Source organism: Hyposmocoma kahamanoa, unplaced genomic scaffold, assembly GCF_003589595.1.
Source record: "Hyposmocoma kahamanoa isolate Upper Pololo Valley unplaced genomic scaffold, ASM358959v1 100076, whole genome shotgun sequence".
Taxonomy (NCBI): domain Eukaryota; kingdom Metazoa; phylum Arthropoda; class Insecta; order Lepidoptera; family Cosmopterigidae; genus Hyposmocoma; species Hyposmocoma kahamanoa.
The window spans coordinates 3325-29278 of NW_020653217.1; the positions used below are offsets into that span (position 1 = coordinate 3325).

The 25954-nt window shown below is 38.8% G+C and overlaps 1 protein-coding gene across 1 annotated transcript; it reads right to left on the reverse strand.

The window, feature by feature from the left end:
- Positions 1–997: 997 nt before the first annotated feature.
- On the reverse strand, positions 998–25551 carry LOC113229267 (the record flags this gene model as incomplete). The annotated part of the gene is made up of 10 exons (XM_026462813.1): positions 998–1027; positions 4034–4139; positions 4725–4872; positions 5948–6089; positions 6578–6668; positions 13198–13351; positions 20121–20282; positions 20636–20809; positions 20939–20986; positions 25428–25551. Coding segments are annotated over 10 exons (1179 nt in total), but the record flags the coding sequence as incomplete, so codon positions are not given.
- Between the last annotated feature and the right edge of the window lie 403 nt (positions 25552–25954).

Below are 25954 nucleotides of genomic sequence, written 5' to 3' on the forward strand. Positions count from 1 at the left end.
TATTTTTCAATGATTGTAGAAGATGAATATTTTTCTTGCTCTTCCGATGATTACGAAAGTGCGCAAAGTCTTAATTCTAGTCTTTCTGACTCTGATCCTCTTGAAGATAAGCTTTCTAATATATTTAGCAATAACTCCAAATTTCTTTCCCTAGTGCACATCAACGCGCAGAGCATTCCCGCTCACTACAACGATCTTCTCACATCTTTTAGCGCCGGCGTAGTTGATAGTATTCTCGTATCGGAAACTTGGCTGAAGCCTTCATTACCTTCGACTAGCTGTTCCATTCCAGGCTACAAACTCTTTCGCAATGACCGTACGGGCTGCGGGGGTGGTGGTGTTGGTGTTTACCTACGTAGCCACATTCCTGCTGACGTTGTTTGCAGTTCTCAGTCACAGTATACTGGATCTTTGGAATATCTGTTTCTTTCAGTAGTAGTCCACCATAAAAAAATTCTGCTTGGTGTTTTATATAGCCCAAATGACAAAACAGACTACTTTAACACCTTGGAAGGTACTCTTGTAGACTTGGTTCCCCTTTTTGATCATGTTGTTCTTATGGGCGACCTAAATACTTGTATTCTCAAGAATAACTACCGTTCGGATAAGTTATTAGCTTTGACGTCTGCGCTTGATCTCCAAGTGCTGACGACATTGAAACCGACCCATTACTTCCCTAACAGCAGACCTTCCCTGATTGACTTATTGATTGTTTCTCACCCTAAGCTGGTCCTTTCGCATGGGCAGATGGATGCTCCTTTTTCACATCACGATTTAATTTTTCTCTCTTACAGAGTGCGTCCACCTAAAGTTAAAGGAAAGGTCCGTCTATTGCGCAATTTTAAGCATATGGATCTTGTTCGTTTGAGAGAGGATATTGGTCGGGTTGACTGGTCTTTGCTTTTTTCGTCTGACAGTATTGACGTTAAGGTTGATATTCTTAATACTGAACTTGTAAAAATTTATGACTCTCATGCACCAGTACGTCCAGTACGTGTCAGACACGCACCAGCTCCTTGGCTTTCGCCTGAGATTAGAAGGGTTATGGTGAAGCGTGATAGAGCCAAGTGCCGTCTAAAACGTGAGCCCTCTCTATTAAACCTCGAAGCCTATAAGAAGTTACGAAATCTCTGCAACAGAATGTGTAGGGATGCTAAACGCCGTTATATTCATTCCACCATTCAAAATCTTTCTCAGGCTCAGGTCTGGAAATTTTTGCATTCTATTGGCGTGGGCGAGTCCATGGATGTTTGTCAAAGCAACGTGGATCTCAATGCCCTAAATTCTCATTTTTCGACTCCCCCTGTCATTCTTAACCATCTTACTAAATCCAGTACCCTTTCTTCTCTTTCTAATCTTGTTCCACCTGTTTATCCCCCTTTTACTTTTAACATGGTCTCAGAAGAAATTGTAATGAAATGTGTCCGCTCAATCTCCACCAAAGCCATCGGCAGTGACAATTTGAGCCTCGACATGATTCTACCTGTGTTGGAGGACATTGCACCTGTTGTTACTCATATCATAAATTATTCTCTCTCGCGCAATGTTTTTCCAGCACAATGGAAAAAGGCTTTTGTTATACCTCTCCCTAAAATCCCAAATCCTACATCACTTTCACAATACCGTCCTATTTCTATTCTTCCTATCCTCTCTAAAGCTCTTGAGTCCATTGTCCATAGACAACTTTATTCTCACCTCATCTCCCATAACCTTTTATGTCCATATCAGTCTGGCTTTCGTCCATCTCATAGTACTGTTAGTGCTTTACTGAACATTACTGAAGACATACGTCATGCTATGGATGAAACGAAGCTCACTGCTATTGCTTTGTTGGATTTTAGTAGTGCATTTAACTCCGTTGATTTGGACATTCTCATGGGTACTCTTCAGGCTGTTAATATCTCCTCTACTGTCCTTAGTTGGTTCTCTTCTTATCTCTTCGGTCGCCAGCAGTGTGTGAAAACTAATGATGGCTCGTCATCCTGGTCTAATTTAACTGCTGGTGTACCTCAAGGCGGCGTACTTTCTCCCTTACTCTTTTCAATTTTTATTAATAATATTTCCCGCGTAATTTCTTCTCCCTTCCATCTGTATGCTGACGATCTTCAACTCTATCGTAACTTTAAGGTAGGTGAGGTCTCTGAGGCAATTTCGGCACTGAATTTCGATTTGTTGGCTATCCAGTCATGGGCTAAGTCGTTTGGCCTCTTAGTTAATCCCGCTAAGTCGCAGGCCATGATTGTTGGTAGTAGCAGAATAAGATGCAAGCTTGATTGGTCCTTAGTACCTGCGTTGGTCTATGATGGAACGTCCATTGCATATACTGACAAAGCCAAAAATCTAGGCATAATAATGGATTGTACCTTGTCTTGGACCTCTCATGTTAATGAGGTCAGCAGGCGTATGCACCACTCATTTCACTCCCTCAAACGACTCCAATATTTTCTCCCTTTTCATACTAAAATTATGCTAGCGCAAACTCTTCTTCTCCCCACACTTGACTATGCCGACGTTTGTTATTTAGATGTGACCGTAGAGCTTTTAAATAAATTAGAGCGCTTACAAAACCTGGCTATTCGGTTTATTTTCGGTCTCCGTAAATATGATCATGTTTCCGAATTTCGTGCTCGGTTAAATTGGCTCCCAATTCGTCTTCGCCGTGATGTGCATATCCTGTCCACTATTTATAATATACTTCGTGACCCTAACTCCCCACCCTACCTTCGTTCCCGGTTCCAGCTGCTGCCCCTTCCCACCCGCTCTAGACGTCCCTGCATCACTAAGACGCTCGTTCAACCCAGCTGCAATACTAATTTCTTTTTTAACTCCTTTTCTTGTCGTGCAGTGCAGTTGTGGAATAAACTCCCTTCCCACATCCAGGCGAGCCCGTCGATTGCTTCTTTCAAGAAAAGTTTGAAAGCGCACTTTCTTGCAGAACTTTCTTCGTAATCATCTTATTGTTTCTTAATTATTATTATTTTTTTTTATTATTATATATTTATATATATCTATATATATTATGATGATGCTATTTATTATACGTTATTTATTGTATTTATTTATAATACTTATGTGTGTATCGGTATTTATACAAATTTATTCGATAGTTTATAGTATTTCACCCTCTCTATCTTGCACGCTGTTGCCCGTTTACAACTTACGCTCTCACCACCATAGGTTGACTGGAAGAGATCTCTTTTAGAGATAAGTCCACCTTTGCTCACTTTTGTTCACAGATTTTTTCTTGTTGTTTGTTTTTTTGATGCAATAAAGAATATAGTTTGTGAACTGATTTTTATAATTCTTTTTTGTTGGGAAGAGGGTACCTCAGGAATGGTCCCATTTAAATTTGAGGAAAATATTCCACCTCTAAGGGCGGCGAACTGAAGAAACGGCGGGGATGAATCCGGTTTCGCGCACTTTCCGGTAACCAATTTCAATAAAAACTTGGCAAATAGATGTCATTTTTGATTGTTGAATTTTTTAAAGATTTTTTTGTCCGTTTTTTTAGTACTCTATACTGAGATTCAGTCTGCTCGCTCGACGTACTATTTATTCCTTTCGTGTACGTTTGGCATACCCTTACGCCGATTGGCACAACCTTACACCGCGGTGGCAAGCATTATTGTGTATGCCATCGAAACAACAAGAAGAAAACTTGTCAGATTTTGTTCTTGATTTAAAAATACGAATCATTCTTATTTTACAAAAATATTTAGTGATATTTTTTATTATAGAAACGTTCTTCATTAGCACATCTAATTTTTTTTATTATATAATTATGTTCGACTGAGTATTGTTTCAGATCTGAGTATTCTGGACAATACCTTCTGAGTTTTGACATTCTGACTGACTGGGGAATTGGGTGTATATCCATAATAAAAATAGGTCCCAAGATACTTCCCTGGGGCACTCTGCATATAACATTTTTAGTTAATATAACCATAGATTTAGTATATGGGTACCTATATAATAAATCTATGATTATAACATACATTTATTTATATTATGCATTAATTTGAAATAAACTTACAATAGCGGCAACAGCTTCATTAGTACTATACTTGTGAGTCAAGTATTCTTTGAAATATTTTTCACCTGTATAAGCACTTTGGGTATTGTCGTCAACTCTGGAACACCTGGAATAGAGAACGAGTAACATATTTTACAATTTATTTGTATTATTATTTTTGGAATGCTAAAAGTGCTAGAAAAAATTAAGTCTGGGTCTCGACGTACATTTTCAGGTTAATCAATGTTTAGAATATTAAAAATGTAATACATTAAGCGCGTTTGTGCACTGCATCCGATTCATATACGTGTTCCAAATCCTAGACTACAAATCTAGAAAACCCGTACCCACTTCGGATGTCTCTTGTGCACTAAGTCCGATTCGAATCCCAGAAAATGTGACTACCGCTTGTACATCTAGAGATAAAATGACATTTCGGATCTTCGTTTCTCGGATACGGAACTAATACGAATCGGGTGTAGTGCGTAAACACCCTAACCGCACCTTTAAAAAGTGCTACTCAACGTTACAGCGTTAAACCGCAGGCGCGAGTATTGTTTATTATGAAATAAATTCGTGACAAAACGATATTGTATCACCTGCGGTCAACTGCTGCAGTCTACGTACTGCTCATTATGTCCCGACAAGAATGTATTTGGGAAAAGGGTTTGGGTTATAGTCCACTACGCTCTCAGCGCTATGTAAAACTTACCATAATTGGGAAAAATGTAGAAGGATATTTGGAATCTTCACCGTTAAGATGCTGCCCTCCTTGATTGTAAAATTTTGAGTTGGTTCAACGCTGTCACATTCAGTGTTGTCGTTCTTCAAATTAAAGAGCAGCGTATTTTCTTCCGCTCCTGTCCCCAAACATAATAACATATTTTTTATCGCGGGACTAAAACGAGCCAATATATGTATACCCGAGGTGGTTAGATACCCGAGGTTTAGTGGGGGCGTCTATTACTCCGAGGGTTTGTATTGGCCTTTAGTTTCGAGGTAAAAACTTTAGTTTTCACTTAGACTGCGAGAAAAAGAAAATATTTCAATCGTTTTCGCTCTACAACAAAATTACGAACCAAAATTCTGACGATTTCGCGGTATTTTTTACATGTGATTCTTTTGTGGAGTGAAGTTTAAACGCTGTGTGTATGTCAACAAAGCTCAAAGCCGCGACGAATTAAAAAGTGACCGTGCAGTGCTTCGAAAATTAGGAAGGTACGTTAAATTTTACCAATAAATTAAGGGCCAGAACTATCGCGAATCGAATCCGAAAACTCCTTATACAGACCGCACACAAAGCTAACCATCAGCCTTTGAAGTCAATAAACTCTCGTTCTGACTCCGCCCACTGTAATGTTGTTGCTAATAACGGCAACGGCGTCTATTTATCGTCGGGTGTCAATATTATTCACTATTTTTCGGAAAACTTTGAGACGTCGTCGTCGATTTATTTATTTGTTAAGTATTTGAAAAACAAATCGAACATGTATTTTTTATTTCTATTACACAGTATGCTCCTCTAAAATAGGCAGTGGTTTTATTATCACCCTGTAGATATGACTCAGCTCTGTAGATATAATATACGCTACAAATGATAATGTCAACCGGTATATCATAATATTCAAACAACTAACCACATGATTGTCTACATAATGATCGTCATCATCATCAAAAACCCTATTAGTACTGAGTATGACGACACGTTATAAATGTTGTTGTTAATGTTACATCTAGAGTGCTAAGTCATATTTCTATAAATGTATTGAACAAGGTATTTATTTCCTGATAAGGTGAACTAACAAATATAAAAATTCTCAATTCTTTGGTTTTGGCGTTGGAAATGAATTCTTTTTGCGTGTCTAAATAGCGAATTTTTTTTTCGAACAAACCAACGATTATAAAGATAATAAATTATTGTTTAGAGTAACTTACCAATTACACGAACTGATGCCGTGCACGTCATTTTTTCAAAATAATTTGCATTATCTTGATGTATCTGAGCGCCATTTTGCGGAAACATTAAAAACTTACAAGTCGATTGAATAACATCCATATATCCATTTTTCTTGAATCCCTTCAACAAAGTAAAAGATTTACTTAAGAATTTAAGAATTATGAAGTTTTGACCAAAAGGGCAAAAGTTGATGAACATAGAACATTTTGTATTCGATAAAACCACTCTTGGAAAACGTTAACAACGAGACAAAGTATTGTTCCAGTGAACATCAAACTACTGCAGGCCTACCGCTGAACTGATCCACTTCCTGAGGTGCAGGAGGAGTAGTAACAGTTATATCGCGCTGCACAGGGAATAATTTCAACAACATCCTTCTGACTCGATTCAAGAACAAGTTGATTGACAAAGGTGAAAAATTACTAGTGTACTCATTTCATTTAACAATGAAATAGTTTTTTTATTATAATTTCACATAACAACAATTGATTAATTTGGTAGGCAGTTTTTCAATCAACTTGTTACTGAATATCGTTGGGAAAACCCATAACACGACACGTATACTAATTTAACTTTTCACTTTTTCAGTACGTATAGTATTTACTTACTACAACCGCGACGGCTTCCTTCGGGTGTTCGTATTCAAGAAAATCATCTGTTGTTAAAAATAGTTCACCATAGGAACCATTAATTCTGCACCTGAAATACTCAATATTCAATATATTTATTGCATTCATGTGGTACATGTCTTAAAATTAAAATAATGCTACACATGTGAGTCCTTTGTTAGGGATAACAATAAGAGCAGAGGTAGGCCGAGGTTTCAACTATTAATTAGAATTTGTAACAACTATAACCACAACCCGCCAATAGTTCCATCGCGCTACCGCTAGATGGCATTAGTTGTACTCTGAAACGCGCTATCGTTTTATTAACTCCAACAGTATAAGTAATCTCATATGTTTTGAATTATTTATTGGGCTTCCTCGTCCGGTGGGGCTTCCTCGGGCCCAAGTAAGCCCCTTGGAAGCAGTTTCTCGTCAGGGTGTTGAAAAGCCCCACCGGACTAAACACCAGCTGCTGAAGATGGTTGAGAAACCTGCTGGATCACCGGCAGGGACTCCCATCTGAAGCAGCTCACCCTATTGCGACACCCAAGGGTTATACCCAACCCCAGGACCCACTCGTCTCCACGAGCGGCGATTGACCCCGCCGAAAGAGGCCGACGCCTCGAACGGCCCCCTCAAACCCGCAGACGCGAGTTTTGAGACGACTACGGCAGGAATTATTTATGCTTACTACCACTACAGCATTGATACGGCATTGAACGGCACTCAAGTTGTTGAGACGATTCGGTTCTCTTACTACTATTCTACGGTTTTGGCAATGAACTGTGTGCTTTCACTATAGTGAGACATACAGCTAGGTCCCTAGCCGCATATCTTTTGTATCGTCGTGTATTTAATATACGCCTTGTGCACCTTCCGCCTGCGTCTCAATTTCTACGCACCCCCTCCGCTCACCAGCGCTACAATCTGGCGACCAACGAGGGCCACATAGAACCTCAAAATTTTGTAACGCGATCTGGACGAAGGACTACGTACAAGTTGAAAACGACCACAAAGACGAGACGAAAGATGAATCTCAGCGAAGACCAGTTCGACCGTTTCCTGGCGACAATTGGGAGCCAGCGCCGCAACACCCTCGCCTCGTGCAATGCCTCGTACGACGGTGAGAAAAGCGCGGACGCCGTTGAAGCTTTCCTAGCCGCCGTTCGCGTTTTTAAAAAAATAGAACAAATACCGTACACTGCAACCCTAGATGGCCTTCCATTACTTCTACGAGGTGAGGCTGCTGTATGGTGGCAAGGCCTAAAAGATGAAGTTACTTCCTGGAACGAGTTCGAACACCGCCTGCGCTGCAACTTTGCGCCAAAGAAGCCCGAGTATCTTATCTATCACGACATCATAAGTGAAAAACAAGAAGAGGCCGTACACACTGCACGCTTCATAGCCAAGAAGAGGATGCCGTTTTCACAACTACCAACAAACGAGAAGCTAGAAGAAAAACAACAGATGGACTTAATATATTGCTTGCTGCACCTTAGCATTCGCGACAAGGTCCCACGCAACACTGTCAATACTTTTGATGAACTTCTTGATGGGGCCCGTGCCGTTGAACAAATATTACAAGAAAAACCCACAGAACCAGCGACACCTCTGCCGGCAAGATCCAATTACAATAAAGGAAGATGCAACTTCTGCAGGAACTATGGCTATTCTTACGAACAATGTCGCAAGCGTAAGAACAGTGAGGCGAAGGCACCTCCTCCACCTAAAGATATCAAACAAGAAGCAACTCCACTGCTTTCAAAAGTATTTTGCTACAGTTGTGGAGCACCAAGCATCTACCGTAGCAATTGCCCGACGTGCTCAAACAAGCCAACAGCTTCTACTGCTAAAAACCTAAATTTTTGCGCCATAGGCATACGTATTGACGCACAAGCAAGACCTGCAGTGTTTATCAAGGTGAATGGACTGGATGGCACAGCGTTTATTGACACTTGCACGAAAACCAGTGTTGCGTCATTCCAACTGTACGAAGCCCTCAAATTACGTAGCCTTACGACCCATGAGCAAGTGGTTTATGTTACCTTAGCGGATGGAATTCAGCGGCGTCAAAAAGTACTTATGCAGCAGTTACTTTAGGTGGCCGTACCTTCCAGAATAATTTCATCGTGCTACCGGAATCACCAGACAACCGCACCCTGCTGGGAATCGGATTTTTAAAGAAGGCTGGCATTGTACTGAATCTCGCCCAATTCACATGGACCTTCATCCATGATCCTACTGAAATACATGAGATGTATACGGAGGACTTCGTGCACTTCAATAAGGAAAAGAGCCTTCACCCAAGTCCTCCAAAAATAATTAACCTAGCACTCTCTACCACAACACCGTCACATGCATCGGCTCCTGCTAATAAATTAATACGCACTCAGGACAATGCTGCCGCTACCTCTGCCACAGCTGTATCTGCATGTGAATCCTCCGCGCTTTGCCAAAGGAAGGAAGCTGCTCTCTCGACAGAAACAGCATCAATACCCTACAAGTTGATTCCATTGGACTTACCTAGATCACCGATTCAAGTCAAACGAAGCCAACAATCTTCGACGGTTACTCTCCGCGCTTTGATTATATGATGAGAGATGCTGTATGGAGCGTCGACACTCAAGAAGTAAATTTATTTCCGACGTCTAGAGCTTTATTCCCCGAAACCGACATTAGTATTAATTCTGTAGATGTTAGTACAATAAATGCAAAGCAATCTGTAGAGCTAGATAGATTGTTAAAAGAGTACATTGATGTTTTTGTTCCCAATGGTAAACCTACTTCCGAAACAGAGCATTGTATACATATAGTGGATCATCCACCCATATCGATGCCACCTTATAGATTATCTCCGCCTCGTAAAGAGATTCTTAAAAGCGAACTTGAAAACTTGTTGAAAGACAAAATCATTGAGCCCTGTAACTCTCCTTGGGCTGCCCCTGTTGTAATGGTCCCTAAAGTAAACGGATCACTTCGACTATGCGTGGACTATAGGAGGCTAAACGCCATAACGGTACCTGACACATATCCGATCCCAAGGATCGACGATTTGCTCCATGAAGCGAAGCCCACTCCATTTATGTCGGCATTGGACCTGAAAGCAGATTACTGGCAAATACCAATGAGGAAAGAAGACCAAGATAAAACTGCATTTATCACTTCTTTCGGTATATTCAAGTTTACAAGGATGCCTTTTGGTTTGAAAAATGTACCTGCAACGTTTCAAAGGCTGATAGATAGATTCCGCGTCAGTCTCAATAATGTAAAATTATTAGCCTACCTTGATGATCTCATCGTGTTTTCTGAAAGTTTTCAATCTCATCTCTGTGACCTCCGAGATGTACTCTCAAAGCTTCGACAATATAATTTGACGGCCAATAGAGAGAAATGTCGATTCTGCTCCTCTTCACTTCGATATTTGGGACATCTCATTATGCCGAACGGGCTACAAGTAGACCCAGAAAAGGCAGCTGCCATTGTTAACCTGGTAGGTTAACAATGGCAGCCAACTACTTTGAAACATTTGGTCACGTTTGGTCACTGATTGAATTATTGATTGAAATTTAATTGATTAACGCCCAACACTGATCCAAGTTCTCTGGATATATAGAGGGTTTGCCTATCACAGTCATTACTGACCATCAGGCTTTGAAATGGCTGATGTCATTGAGGTCTCCAACTGGAAGACTTGCTCGATGGGCTTTACAACTCCAAGCATATGATATCACTATCAAATATGCACCCGGAAGGACGAATGTGGTGGCGGACGCTTTATCGCGGCCACCCTGTAACGATGAGAATCGAGACAATTGTGATGTCTGCGCCATAACAGTGGACATACCTACAAGGAATCCAGCTGAGGTTAGGAAAGAGCAAATGAAAGATAAAAAAATCACAAACATAGTAGAAGCTTTAGAACAAACTAAGAATAAAGAGAATGCATATTATTGGAGCAATAAAGGCTATTTTCTAAATAATGGCCTGTTGTATCGCAACAATCCCTGTACTGAAACAGATGACGCACAGTTGGTTGTTCCTGAACATAAATGGGCTAATGTTCTGGCCGTTTACCACGATAGCCCCATGGCGGGGCACTACGGGTCTGAAAAGACGCACCAAACCATTTCGAAACGCTGCTTATCGCCTGGGATGCGGAAGTATATCGATAGTTACGTAAGAAATTGTATAGATTGTCAGCGTTATAAAGCTGCTAATCAAAAACCTGCGGGCTTATTACAGACCACAGTGATGAATCAGCGATTCGAAACAATTGCATTTGACTTATTTGGACCTTTACCGACTTCAGTTGACGGCCTGACATGGATATTAATTGTAGAAGATTTGGCCTCAAGGTGGGTCGAATTATTTGCTTTAGAATCTGCAACAGCTGAGAAATGTGCTATAATACTGGTGAATGAGATTTTCCTGCGATATGGGATCCCACGGAGGATGATTAGCGACAACGGTACGCAATTTGTGAGCGCTGTTATGCAGCAAATCGCTTATTGTTTGAAAATAAAGCATAGGCATGCTCAGACACTCCCGTGTATCATCCGGAAACGAATCCTGTAGAAAGGCGAAACAGTGACCTTAAGACACAACTCGCAATAATCGTAGGGGACAATCACCGTGACTGGCCAGACCAGTTACCATGCATTCGTTTCGCTATGAATACGACGTCATGCAGTTCTACTGAGTTTACGCCAGCTTATCTGACTTTTGGAAGAGAACTCCGAACCGTTGATGACAATCTTCATGATTTCCGCCAACTAGTGCTATCCGAGAACTTCATTCCCGAAATTACACCAAGGTTGTTACAATTAGCCAGCACCTTGGAAACAGCAAGAGAGGTACAAGAAATGAAAGAAGAGAGGAGAAAAGAATATGTAGATCGAAATAGACGGAAGGCTATAATGTTGGTGATCTAGTGTTGGCGACTCTGCATCCAATTAGTAAGGCGAATAGAGGTGTTTGCTCCAAATTTGCACCACGACGTGACGGACCTTACGTGATAAAAGAGCAAAAGGGCCCTTCTTCATATGAAATTGAGGATACAAAAAATCCCGGTATTGCTCTCGGAGTATATCATTCATCTGCACTGACACCTTTCAAGAGTGATGACAAGGATCATCCTCAGCCAATACGAAAACGGGGACGACCTAAGATAAACGGCACCACAACCAGCAGCACTACTGTTTAAGAGACGCGGTCGGGGCCGGCCGAAGAACAACATTTAACAATCCTTTCCTGTCTCTTCGTCGGGACGCCTAACAGAGACAGAGGAGGAGACTGTAACAACTATAACCTCAACCCGCCAATAGTTCCATCGCGCCACCGCTAGATGGCATTAGTTGTACTCTGAAACGCGCTATCGTTTTGTTAACTCCAATAGTATAAGTAATCTCATATGTTTTGAATTATTGATGCTTACTACCACTACAGCATTGATACGGCACTGAACGGCACTCAAGTTGTTGAGACGATTCGGTTCTCTTACTGCTATTCTACGGTTTTGGCACTGAACTGTGTGCTTTCACGATAGTGAGACATACAGCTGGGTCCCTAGCCGCATATATTTTGTATCGTCGTGTATTTAATACACGCCTTGTGCACCTCCCGCCTGCGTCTCAATTTCTACGCACCCCCTCCGCTCACTAGCGCTACAAATTGTTATTTATCAAATACTAATATGAAATAAAAAATATGTCATATAATAAGCAGAATTATGTCACTTGAAAGTTTGTATTTAATTAGGTTACAATAGCATAACTTTATAGTATATCATTAATATTTATTTATTTTTCAAATTTATTATAATATTATTCATTTTATTTGTCATCAGAGTATTCATTTAAATCTTAATAGCATTTATTAATAAGATGTAATTTTAATTTTAGTTACAAACAGTGAATACTTTTCCTCGTTTTTAATAATGCGGAGCTCGTTGAATATCCTCACCAACATCGAGTGGGGACTTGAGCTGTGTATGTGTAGATGAGATCGTGGCAGAAGCAATCTATAGCGTGGTCTAACAGTGTGTCGTTGGGGCAGGTCGTCAATATTAGTATAAAAGTCAGGGTGTTGTTTAATAAATTTACAAATTTCTAAAATATACATATATAGAAAACAAAGTCAAAATTTTAAATTGTTTAATCAGTACTTCTCAAATTCCTAAGTATACGGATGCATCTTTTCTCTCGACTGTATGAAGTTTGTTTCGACTTCATGCAGTTAATGCGTGATGTCGTTAACAACTTCACGCGTTAGCGGCAAACATGCAATCAATCTGTTAACAGCCTAATTACTACAAGGGAAAGTGGAAAGCTGAGTTCAGATAAACCCTAAATGCGATAGAATATGCTGAGGTCTGGAAATCAGACTTGAAAAGTGTGTACATGGGAAAAATAGTCAATTTGTGAATGTGAGAAAATTAGCTTATAAAGAGAAATTTCAGTACTTTAGATATTAATACTATAGTATTAGATTGGCTGAAACTCTGTCAGGAATCAAGAAAAGTAAGGGCGTTTCTTAACGTAATAAGAAGAAGATAAGGACTGCCGGTTTTGCACTACATGTTTACATAAGTTTTGATTAAAATAAGCGAAGAAAAAGATTACCAAATATCGTTCACTTGTTCGTAGTTCCCAAAAATCTTGATCATGAACGGTCCTTCCTTGATGGTGATGTTCGTACTGGCGTCACAAAAATTGCCGTTGTCGCTAGTTTTTATTTCGAACAGAATCGAGTTTTCCAGATTCAGTCTATTCTCCACTGTAACAAAACCTTTGTTAATTGATGATGTCTTCTGAGTTGACGAAGATTTAGGTACCGGCTAGTTTAGGACAAGAGAGGATATTGGGTGTTCTGAAATACTGATATAAAATTACCTCGTCTGAGACCAGCCAAGTAACCGTCTAACTTGAAGACCAGTTTCAAGTACAGCGTGCAATGTAAAAACTTATACATTGATAATGTGTAGTCGCTTGGCCGGGGTGCGAATTTCAATCTTCCCGTAGACTTAAGCTCTCTATTCCTTCTCACCGCACTGATTTTTTGTCTAATTCTTTTACCCTTCATTCAATCCGTCTTTGGAACGCGCTCCCGCTCCACGTAAGACAAGCTCTCACCAAATTAACTTTCAAGCGCATGTTGCGCAAGTATCTGTTTGACAATTGTCAAAATCAAGACTCTGTGTAATGTTGCTTTGAGTATATATTATTATATTATTTATTATTATAAAATATATGTAAGTTTATTATCTATGTATAATAAGTATGTTTATATTATGTTATTTATTTTATACCATATACATTATCGTAAAGCTTCTAGTCTCTATACGGTCTTGGACTCTGAGATAAGCTGTACCGGGTAACTCATTCTGGAGGGTAGCGGGATCCGAGGCACGGTCCTGCCGTTGGCCGACCGCAGGCAATAGGGGGCCCAAGTAGCGCGCCAGCCACGTGCAAAAGGCTGCCCCGCCACCTCGCGAAAAATCCCGAAATGCTCCACCGTGCCAGTTGGCGACTGGATGAGAGGACCCGGTGGCCATGTCGGGGGGGCTCGGGCGTCCCCGCAGTCTCCATGTGAGTTCCCCAATGGGCAGCTATCTTAAGAGATCCTATTGGTCAACTGAGTGGCGCCTGGAACATCAAATTTTTCCCCACCAACACCACCAACCACCATGAAAATAAAAAATCATAAGAAGAGTAAGTTTAAACAACGGCTGCACTTCCTCCCAATGAAGGTGCACCTCACTAACATCCGAGGCCTGCACTCTAACCTTGATCCGGTCCACTACCACCTAGAGACTGAGAAGACGCACCTATTCTTCTTAACGGAGACGCAAATAGTAACACCGTCTGACGTTGCGTACCTCAACTACCCAGGATACTCGCTTGAGCATAAATTTCTGCAGCGAGCTGGGGTTTGCGTATACGTACGTGACGACATTTGCTATCGGCGTCTCCGTTGCTTTGCAAGTAACGGGTTTTCACATGTATGGATTCTGGTGGACACAGAAATGGAGAAATATCTCTATATCTGTGTCTACAGATCGCACAGTGGTGACCAGGAGTCAACTAAGCTCTTCGTCCACCTAACTGAGATGGCAGATAAAGCCCAACAACGGTACCCTTCAGAAGAGCTTATTTTTCTCGGGGACTTTAATGCTCACCACAGTGAGTGGCTGTTTCCGTACGTAAAAACAGACCATGCTGGGAGGGAGGCGCGCAAATTTGCATTATCGCTAAATCTCACCCAGCTGGTAAGCCAAGCAACGCGGGTACCGGATGTTGACGGACATGCAGCCAATTGTTTGGACCTTCTGTTGACAACAGATCCACACGGTCACTCGGTTTCGATCTCGGCACCGCTGGGAACATCCGACCACTGTGTGAAGGAACGTTCGATCAAGAAATCCGAGAACCAATTGTAAGAGTCAGTGGGAAGCCCATAACAGGGAAGCTTACTCAAAAGGCTTGCGTGCTAGACCCTGTCAAAGGCTTTAGAAATGTTCAATGATACTGCAAGTGCTTCGCCTTGCTTTTCTATAGCCTCGCTCCATACTTGACAGGCATACACAAGAAGATCCTCAGTAGATCGCCCTCGTCGGAATCCGTACGCGATGTCTGAGGAGGTAGTTGTCTTCAAGGTACGACAGGAGACGATTGTTGAGTACACGTTCCATAGTCTTGCAGAATATGGAAGTGATTGAGATAGTTCTGTACTTGACAGGTCTGCTTCCTTTTTTTTGGCACAGGTTGCACGTTTGCAAGGTTCCACGACCTGGGAACTATACCGGTCTCAAGTGAGAGGCGGTACAGGCGTGTGAGACCAGGAGACAACTTAGGCGCACAGTTACGCAGGACTATTGGTGAAATTCCATCTGACCCGCTAGCTTTATTCACGTCTGGATTTCGCAGAGTTCTAAGTACCTCTTTTTGACGTATGCGAACTGGCGCCATAGTGCAGCAAGCCTGAGGTAAAGTAAGTGGTAGGTTCCCTGCGGCATCCAGACGCGAACGCTCTGCAAAGAGTGAGGCAAAGAGATTCAAATTTACATTTCAGGCAATGCTGATGACTTGAGCGCTATGGTTGTTTTGGTTAAATGATGATCTGAATCGTATTTCTGCTTGGTGTTCTCTAACGGCCTCGTTTTAAATGGAACTAAATCAAAATGTTTGATACTTGGCTCCCGTAGTCAGGTGCAAAAGATTATTAGTGCTGACCCACAGATTGTTTCTATCGCCTCAAAGTTCTGTACAATTTTAGATCTTTTATCAGCCAGGCTCTGAGAGTTCAGCTTTGCGAGGCACTGGTATTGTCTAGGCTGAACTATTGCACACGGTGTATAGTGGCTGTCCCAAAAAAACTCGAAAAAACTGATCCAGCGAGTGCAAAATTCTTGTCTTGCTCGCTATTGTTTTCGAATTTCTCATCGCACACATATCACGCCCTATCTAGACAAATTCGGCATTCTGAAAATGGAGGCCCGTCAGAAGCTATATTTGGCCTGCCTAATGTTTGATATAGTTAAAACCCGGAAACCTGATTATCTATACCACAAGTTTAATTGGTCGCAACGTGTAAGGGGGGATAAGTTCCGATTAGTTTCTGAAAATGTTATTAACATCCCAAAACACAGAACGACTGCTTTTCGCGGCGGTTTCAGGTATCGCGCCAGTAAGTGTTGGAATGATATTCCTACTCCATTGCGTGCCATCAATAAAAAACGATTTAAGCGTGAATACAAAAAGCATCTTTTGTCAGAGCAGATGTGTCTCGCTACATAGATATTTCCCTAAGTAATGCGTTTGACACCTGTAAACCTAAATTTCCGTACCTATATATCATATTTGGTGGCTATTGTTATAATTTAATATTATATTTGTAAACTTACATTATTATTATATTGCATACCTTCATTACTTACACTATTTACATTGTTTGCTTTACATCTTACACTTTTGCTTGATATATATATGTTTAGTATTTAGAGTTAGGTATATATATTTGCGTGTGATGCACTTTGGTGGCATGGCTTACTGGGCTGCGATCGCTCACCATATGGTACTGGCAGAAAACCAGCACTGTTTGACTTCTCTCGGTCTACAGTATTTATGTTGAGTCCAGGGCCATTTCAGTACAAACTGTAGTCATAGGTACATTAAAATTTTATCAGTTTTTATCATTGACTTACACATAAATGGACGACGGGTCTAATTCAAAAACCACGAAAAAAATGTCCCAAGTCCAATTTATTTAAACATAGTGACATGTAAAGGAATATGCAAAGTCAAAGTCAAAGTCAAAGATTATTTATTCCATAGGTAAAATAAATTTACACTTGAAAACGTCACATTTAAGCTACTACTCGTTCACTACGCTGACCTCCCTGAGAAGAACGAGCAAGAAACTCTAGGGATTGCTCTTTTCAAATAAACTTAAATGCTATGGAATACACTTTGAATCAAATTTGTGTGGATTCTGGAGCCATGTCGTCTTTCCATACATCTTTATCTAACACGTAGTCTTCAATTTTTTAATATGATTTTTCGATCAAAATATTTGTAATGTAGTTTTTAAACTTAGGAAATGATAAACTTAATATATGCTCCGGAATCTTATTGTAAAAACGTATACAGTTCCCCATAAAAGAGTTGTTTACCTTGGTTAAACGAAATCGTGGCACCATGAGTTTGGACTTAGCTCTAAGGTTAATATTATGGATATCTTCTTTCTTATTGAAATTATGTATATTTTTACGGGCATATAAAATATTTGAGCTAATGTACTGTGATGCCACAGTCATGATACCAGTCTCCTTAAACTTTTCTCTGAGAGATACCCGAGAGCCTAAAAGGTACACAGAACGAATCGCTCGTTTTTGCAATACAAATATGGTTTGAATATCTGCCGCTTTACCCCACATGAGAATCCCGTAGAACATTATACTATGGAAGTAACTAAAGTAAACTAGTCTAGCAGTACTAACATCGGTAAGCTCACGTATTCTGCGGACTGCGTATGCAGCGGAGCTTAATCTGCTGGCCAGGGACGATATATGTGGAAACCACTGAAGTTTACTATCTAAGGTCACTCCCAAGAAGACTGCTTTATTAACAAACTTTTCTCCGTTTATTTCTATGTTGAACTAGTCGATTTTACGTTAGGTAATTCAAATTTAACACATTTTGTCTTCTTGGCATTAAGCAATAAATTGTTAGCATTAAACCAATAAACTACCTTAGAGAGGGTATCATTAATACGGTCATAGTTATTGTCATGTCTGTCTGTTTTAAAAATCAAGGATGTGTCATCAGCAAACAACACTATTTCGCAATGGTCCTTAACAAAGAATGGCAGATCATTAATATAAATCAGAAATAAGAAAGGTCCAAGTATTGAGCCCTGCGGAACACCCATTTTTACTGGAGAACCCAAAGAAGTCACTCCATTTATGTCTACTTTCTGAATTCTACCGTTGAGATATGACGAGACAAGTTTCGACGCCTTGCCATTTACACCGTAATGTTCCAGCTTCCTAATAAGAGTATTATGATCAACGCAATCAAATGCCTTTGAGAGGTCACAGAAAACACCAATAGCGTTCTGGGACCTTTCCCAAGCATCGAAGATGTGTTTTAGTAACGCTACCCCCGCATCGCTAGTCGATCTACCACTAGTAAACCCGTATTGTTCACTATGAAAAATATGATTCCTACCTAAATAGGACAGTAATTGAGTTAGCATAACCTTTTCGAATATTTTACTTAAAGCTGGTAAAATTGAAATGGGCCTATAGTTGCTAGGATCAACTTTCCTACCGCTTTTGAATAAGGGAATAACCTTGCTGTATTTCATTAAATCGGGAAAAACACCTTCGTCAACGCACCTATTGAAAGCTACAGCTAACTGTGGGGAAATGAGATTAATAACTGAGTCTATAACTTTAGTTGATATGCCCCAGAGATCTTCAGTTTTTTTAACATGTATTGACTTAAAAGCTTTTATGATGTCTTGTGGATTAACATGACGAAAATTAAATAAACTGCCACAAACGTTAACATTTTCCTTTAGGAGATCAAAAGCAAGTGAAGGGGAGGAATTTAATGATTTTGTAGTGTTCACAGCAATTTCCGAAAAGAACGATTCAAAAGCTTGGGCTACTTTATTTTTAGATTTTATAAGTTTGCTGTCTAATTCTAAAACTATATCTCTATCGTGTAGTTTAACCCTGCCTGACTCTTTATTTATTATGCTCCAAGTAGTTTTAGATTTATTTATCGATTGTCTAATTTTGTCGCTCTTGAAACTTAACCTTAGCAGCTACACAAACTTTTTTAAATATTTTCGAATAAATTCTAACATATTCTATGAAATTGGAATTAGTATTATAAGTTTTCATAGCATATAGCTCATACATTCATGCAAAAGCTAAAACGTTGAATTTAAATTGTAATGTCATCGCAGAATCGCGCTGTCAGTCGAACAAATGAAGACTAAAGCGGAGTTTGACGCTCTGTATACGATTTTAACGCCTTACAAGTTCGGACACTTTTTAGCGCGGACCCGACGTCCATATAATTGTAAGTCAATGGTTCTTATAGTATTTGTTTGCTTTTCTCACAGAAAAATAAATAAGTTTTTCTCGCAATATATGTTTTACATAAATGTGTATAAAATTAATAATAAATGTTCTATGTGCTTTTACGAGTATGTTATACTCTGTGAAGTGATTGTAAATGTTTTGTTTCTGTTTGTATTTGTGCTGAATGAACGTGTTATCTATCTATCTATTTTTTTGTGTGTGCATGTGTGTGAGTGTGTGTGTGTATATATATTTTATTTTAATAATACTCACGTCTCAGCACACTAGGCCGACGCTCTCCCAACTGAGCCACGGAGCGATATCAGACCTCACACTTTCAGTAATGACTAGTTTGAGATCAGCCACCTAAACAATTCTTGAACTTCGGATTTTGAGAAAGTTTTTTTTGAAATGTTTAAATTTGAAATTGCACTCTGAACGTCAAACGTATTTTAAAGTTACACGGCTAGATCCTAGGTTATTGGTGTGATAGACAGAAATGTTTATTACGTTAAAAACATTAATCCTGCAATTTTTTGTCTGACTTATTTTCAATTTTTACCTTTAGTAATAACACTTTAGTAACGGCACTGTCGGTTCTTTTCCTTTGCACTTGTGTTTGAATACTGGCATATAACATGATGTGACGACAAACATAGATGGAATGCTATGAATGCCGTTAGTAATACCTGGTTGCAGATTTGATATCTGATGCAACCTATGTCGTGACAGAATTTCATTATATGAGGACATTCACAAAAGTTCAATGTTATAAATAGATTATGGTTAGATTAGAGCCTCACTACAAATCCAGCAATGGAATGTAGAGTTTGTCCACTCACTTTCACATTAATGTTCGTGACCTCGCAAGAAAAAAAAAAAAAAAAATTATGTGTTCTTCAAAATCCGGAGTCCATTTTGTTTTATAATGGGTTGGACGTTAATACAGACCTGGTAATGTGTTGGTCGCTTTATATTGAAACTGCACGATGACGCGGCTTACTACAGAGCTTTCAAATTTAGTTCCGCATTGAATCGTCCAGTTGTGGTCGGGGTATAATAGAATATCCAATAGATTGTCACTACGTACGCTGAATGCGGCCTCGCGTATATCTGAAAGGTCATTTGTAATTTTCTTCAGTACCGGCAGCCCTATAAGTACTACGATAGTCTCGAATCCCCATTTGGAGATGTCGGGAACCGTGTTGGGCTCTAGACATTATACAAGAATTCAATGTTTTACTCAATGGCTTACCATCATTATTGTAGTACTTATAGAGGACAGGCTTGCCAGAATATATGTGACCAATTTACTGGCGCATTTATTCGTGTTTTTACTGAATGAGCATTACAGCCAGAAAGACCACCTCACCTGAGCAGGGTGATCGTACTAACCTCAGTGGATTCTGCACAAAGAACTCCACCGCCAATAGCACTTAGTACATCTATTGAATAAATATATTTACCATCAGAATCATATATTGCGAAATAATTAAACAAGAAGTGGTCAGTCTTTCTATGACATCCCAATTTGAGCCATAGTGGTGAACTGTATTTCAATGTTCCTTTGCACTTCGCTATTTCGCCATCGTCTTCGTATTCCCAATTGTCAATATCTGGTACACCACTTATATACAAGTCTGTAAATAAATGAATACTGAGACTCTTCGAATTTCGAGCCGTTTCGTTTAAAAATTATAAAATCCTACAACGAGCGTATCCAATACATTGTTCGGTTTTATTGAATGGGAAATTATTTTAATACGTACTTTGAAGCAGGTGTTCACATCCCTTTTTGTTAATGTCAGGATTTTGTACTGTAAAATATAGAACAAAATAGTAAATTGTACACAACACTAATAGCCCCGCACTAGGGAAACCGTGTATAACGAGTGCCATGGATACTCATATAGACAACCACAATTTACACCCAAACTCACGAGAGAAATAAATGTAGGTCATACAAATATTTCTCCCGCCCCGAGAATGGAATCAAGGACCTCTGCGTAGCAGTTCAGCATGGTTAACGGTCATTAGACCTACGCCAATAAATATTACTTAATTACGCTTCATATTTATTTAAGTGAAGATTTATTACACGTAATATAACTGATAAATCACTATTTCATAGTAGAATAAAACAAGGGCAGATAGGACTGATTTTGTTACTGACGTTCTTCAACCTCCGCAGATTATACTAAGCTGCACTCTTCAATCTTGCCACGTCTATGTGAATAAAAAGGTGTACCAGAAACTCATGGCATTAAATGTTAGACAAAATCGAACGACTTTCACCTGGCAATGTTAACTTGTCACGTGTCACCTCAAAATATTATTTGTGTCAAACAATCTCTGCCTGCTAAACTTTGTTTACTTGAAAACATCGAGTATATAACCAGAAATAGAGACGAAATGTCATTTTATTTGTTTGAAAACTAGTCTGTCATATCATTACCGTAACAACTGCGCTCCGATTGGCTAGCCCGAGTTCGAAACAATTGATGGGTGTCGTCATTGTCGTCAACTGTTTCACTTCAAATCGACCAGTTAACTTGAGCTTTGCTATAATGGACGAAAATTGCAAAATTACATATTTAATATTTAATTACCGATGAAATGTGATTCCGTTTGTTTTGTACTTAGATGTTTTGCTGTTTTTCCCACACCACCGAATAGAACAGCACGGCATTATAAGAGATATTATCTTTATTACAGTAAATACAAAATATTTTTTGGAATATACGGAGACGTACACACAGGTCAGTAGTTGGGCTGTCTATATTTCAGTGCAAACGAGAGTTGATATTTATAAGAGCTGTATCGCTAATGTGTTACCAGGAATATATGGCCCTTATTTCGTCTCTATTTCTGGTTATATACTCGATGCTTGAAAGTAACGACTACGTATTGAGCGGACTATAGAGATATCCTGCATAGAGCTTGAACGGCTAGTTATATTAAGCGTGTACAGACCCCCTCATTCATCTTACGAACTATTTGAAAAAAGATTAGATGAAATTTTAGGCAAATTAAATAATCCAAATAAATATATTGCTGTTTGTGGTGACTTCAATGTTAACTTATTGGAAGATTCCAGTGCTAGCAGTAGGCTCATATCATTTTTCCAATGTTATAATCTTGTGAATCTTTTCTTGGTGCCTACTAGAATAACTTCTACTACTGCCACTTGTTTGGACAATATTTATACTAACGCCGTACCTAGTAATAAATCTATTATAAATAAATTAACTTCTGATCACTGCGATCAATTGGCCACTTTTAATATAACTGTTGACAAAATGCCAAAAAAGGATATCACATGTGTTCCGATAAATAATGGTCGACTTAAAAATAATGTAAGCTTATAGAAATAATGTAATGCTTAAACTAACTGAACTTCCGTACGTTAACGATCCCAATAAATTGTATAATTCAGTTTTCAACATAGTCAAAAGTGAACGTGATAACGTTTTTAGATCCAAAATCATAACTATTAATAATTCATTGAAATTTAGTGATTGGGCGACTGTGGGAATTCACAAAAATAGACAAAGACTATATGATCTTTACGATGAAAGGACTTATAACACTAGTAACAGTTTTAATGATTTTGTTAGGAAATATTCGAAAATGTTTAAACGTGTTTGTGTTGCAGCCAAAGCAATGTTTATAAATAATAAAATAAAAAGCAGCGCGAATGTAGTAAAAACGACTTGGAATATTATAAACAGCGAAACTGGAAGGGTCAAACCTCGTAACTTAGATTTTCAACTAAGATTTAATGACAAAATTGTAAACACAGACGCAGAAGTTGCTAAAATATTTGAAAATTTTTTACTGACATTCCAATTTTGACTACTAAGTCGTTAAATTCATCTCCCACCGCCGCTGAATCCTTACTAAAAGAAAATAATGCAGTTAGTATCACAAATTTAAGGTTCCGTCATGTATTTCCAAACGATATTGTTAAAGCCTTTAAGTCTATAAACATAAAAAATACTGCTGATCTTAATGGTCTTTCAGTCAGAGTAATTAGTTCTATAGTTGATTGTATTGCGCCTTATTTAGCCTGTGTCTTTAATAAATGTGTTGATGATGGTGTCTTTCCTGACCTCATGAAGCAAAGTAAAGTTATTCCACTTTTCAAATCTGGTAGTATTTCTGACCCCACCAATTTCAGACCTATATCAATACTACCAACTCTCAGTAAAATATTTGAAAAAATTATTCTAAATCAGATGTGTGCACATTTTTATAGTAATAACTTAATGTCTCCTAAACAATTTGGTTTCACTCGGGGTCGCTCTACAACCGATGCTGGTGTCGAGTTGATTAATCATATATTTGATGCATGGGGAAGTCTCACATGATGCTATTGGTGTATTCTGTGACCTTTCCAAAGCTTTTGATTGTGTGCACCATGATACACTGGTCAGGAAACTTCGCCATTATGGTGTGGCGGGACGTGATCTCGACCTTCTTAAATCGTATTTGCGTGGTAGGGTACAGAGGGTCGATGTTAACGGTACGAGATCGTCAGGATCTGCAATTAGCATGGGTGTCCCTCAAGGTTCAATTCTAGGCCCATTTTTGTTTTAAGTTTATATTAATGACTTACCTAGCCTTATGGAGGGTGTAAAACATGAGATAGTATTGTTTGCTGATGATACTTCCTTATTATTTAAAGTTAAAAGGCACCAATGTTCCTACGACGATGTGAACAATGCTATATCTAAAGTAGTTGATTGGTTTGCTGTTAATAACCTACTTCTTAATGAGAAAAAAACAAATTGTGTGAAATTTACATTACCCAATGTTACAAACATTGTAGTTAGAAACGAAAAATTGAATCTTGTGGATACAGTTGTATTTCTAGGTATAACGTTAGATGCTAAATTACAATGGGGTCCCCATATAAGTAAGTTATCAAAACGGCTCGGCTCTGCAGTGTACGCGATTAAAAAAATAAGGAAACTTTCAGACGTCGAAACCGCTAGATTAGTTTACTTCAGTTACTTTCACAGTCTAATGACATACGGCATTTTGCTTTGGGGTAATGCCGCCGATATCAATAGAATTTTTGTCCTGCAGAAACGTGCAGTTAGGGCAATTTACAATCTGGGCCCCAAAGTATCTTTGAGAGATAAGTTTAAGGAAATTAACATTCTTACACTAGCCTCACAGTACATTTATGAAAATGTAATTTATGTTAAAAGGAATAGTAATTTATTTATGAAAAATAGTGACAGACATAACATTAATACGAGGAATAGAAATAAACTAGCTTTTCTTGATAGTCGTCTTCACAAAGTCAAAAAATCATTTAAGGGGCAATGTATACGCTTCTATAACAAGATTCCGGTTGATATACAAAATTTGCCTTTCACGAGGTTTAAAACTATAGTGAAACAAAAACTTTATACTAATGGTTATTATTCAACTTCTGCGTACTTGGATGACAAAAATCCGTGGTAGTAACCCGTTTAGCTCATGGAGGTAGTCTCGATCTCTGATGTTTTAAATAAAAAAAATATTGTAAATGCTATTTACAAAGAGCAACCCCTAGAGTTTCTTGCTCATTCTTCTCAGGGGAATCTGCCTTACGAATGAGCGGTAGAGTTTAACCATTGTGACGATTTCAAGAGTAATAATGCTTACCTATGAAATAAAGATTATTTTGAATTTGAATTTGAATTTGAATTTGAATTTAACGATTTTGTAGCAATAACTACTGAGAATCCGCTTCAATCTCAAGCACAAAACATTGTAACGAATTAGGTTCATTTAAGTCAAAATTCACGATTTAGAAGCGGGTCTCAAATTTTGCCGATTAGAAGTAGTAAAATAAACTTGATCTTTGAAATTTTAACGAATCCAAATCAATGTATGTGGTATGAAATTTTTGTTGCTACTGGTGCTGGTCGACAAGGCTAGTGTGTAGACAATGATTGGCAAAAAAGGCAAATGGCGTCAATGCGAATTACATCAAACTGCAAACGTAAATAAATCTAACACCCACAATGTTTCTGATATATTTTTGTTTAATTTTAATAGTTTAATTTAAAGCATAAACTCTGTCACTTTTGTTATTACAAAAAAAAACTGCTAAACAAAGATGTATGTGTCTCCTTCGGAGAGAATCGGACGAACTTCTTTTTCCTTTGGTTACTAAATTAATTACAAACAACTCTAGCGTCTCCTCTTTTATCATCGTCATCGTCATCATCTCCTCTGTTAAATTAATAGCTCTATACTTACCTACAATATTAAGTCTGAACTGACACAGTTTTTCATATTGTATAGAATTGAGACGTGAATAACCAACGCTGTTGGGATCAACTTCCAAAACGCAATCGAATTCTCCGTGCATTGATTGTATTGGCTGAAAGTAAAAATAAAATAAAGAATAAGATTTCATAACGGTGCTGTGTTTGGATGGTGATTGTTATTGAGTGTTCCGTTGAAAATAAGGAAGTCCAAACAAATTTTCACTTATATTATTGCTACCCCATAACACAAGGTATATAGTGAAGGTTCGCACAAGATATACAGAGTGTTTTTGTTTTATAGGATAGGATGGGGAAACCTGAAACCAAGTCGAGTCGACTAGCACTAAACAAATTTTGATCAATTTTATTCATTTTTATGGCCAAAACAAGCTTGACCAAAATATTGACTACGTCAAAATTGTTTTCCCAAAAAAAGACTTCTGTGGTTTAGGATATCCCCATACTGCCCCAATAAAAAAAACACTGTGTCGGAGAGACAGGAATGAGTACGGAACG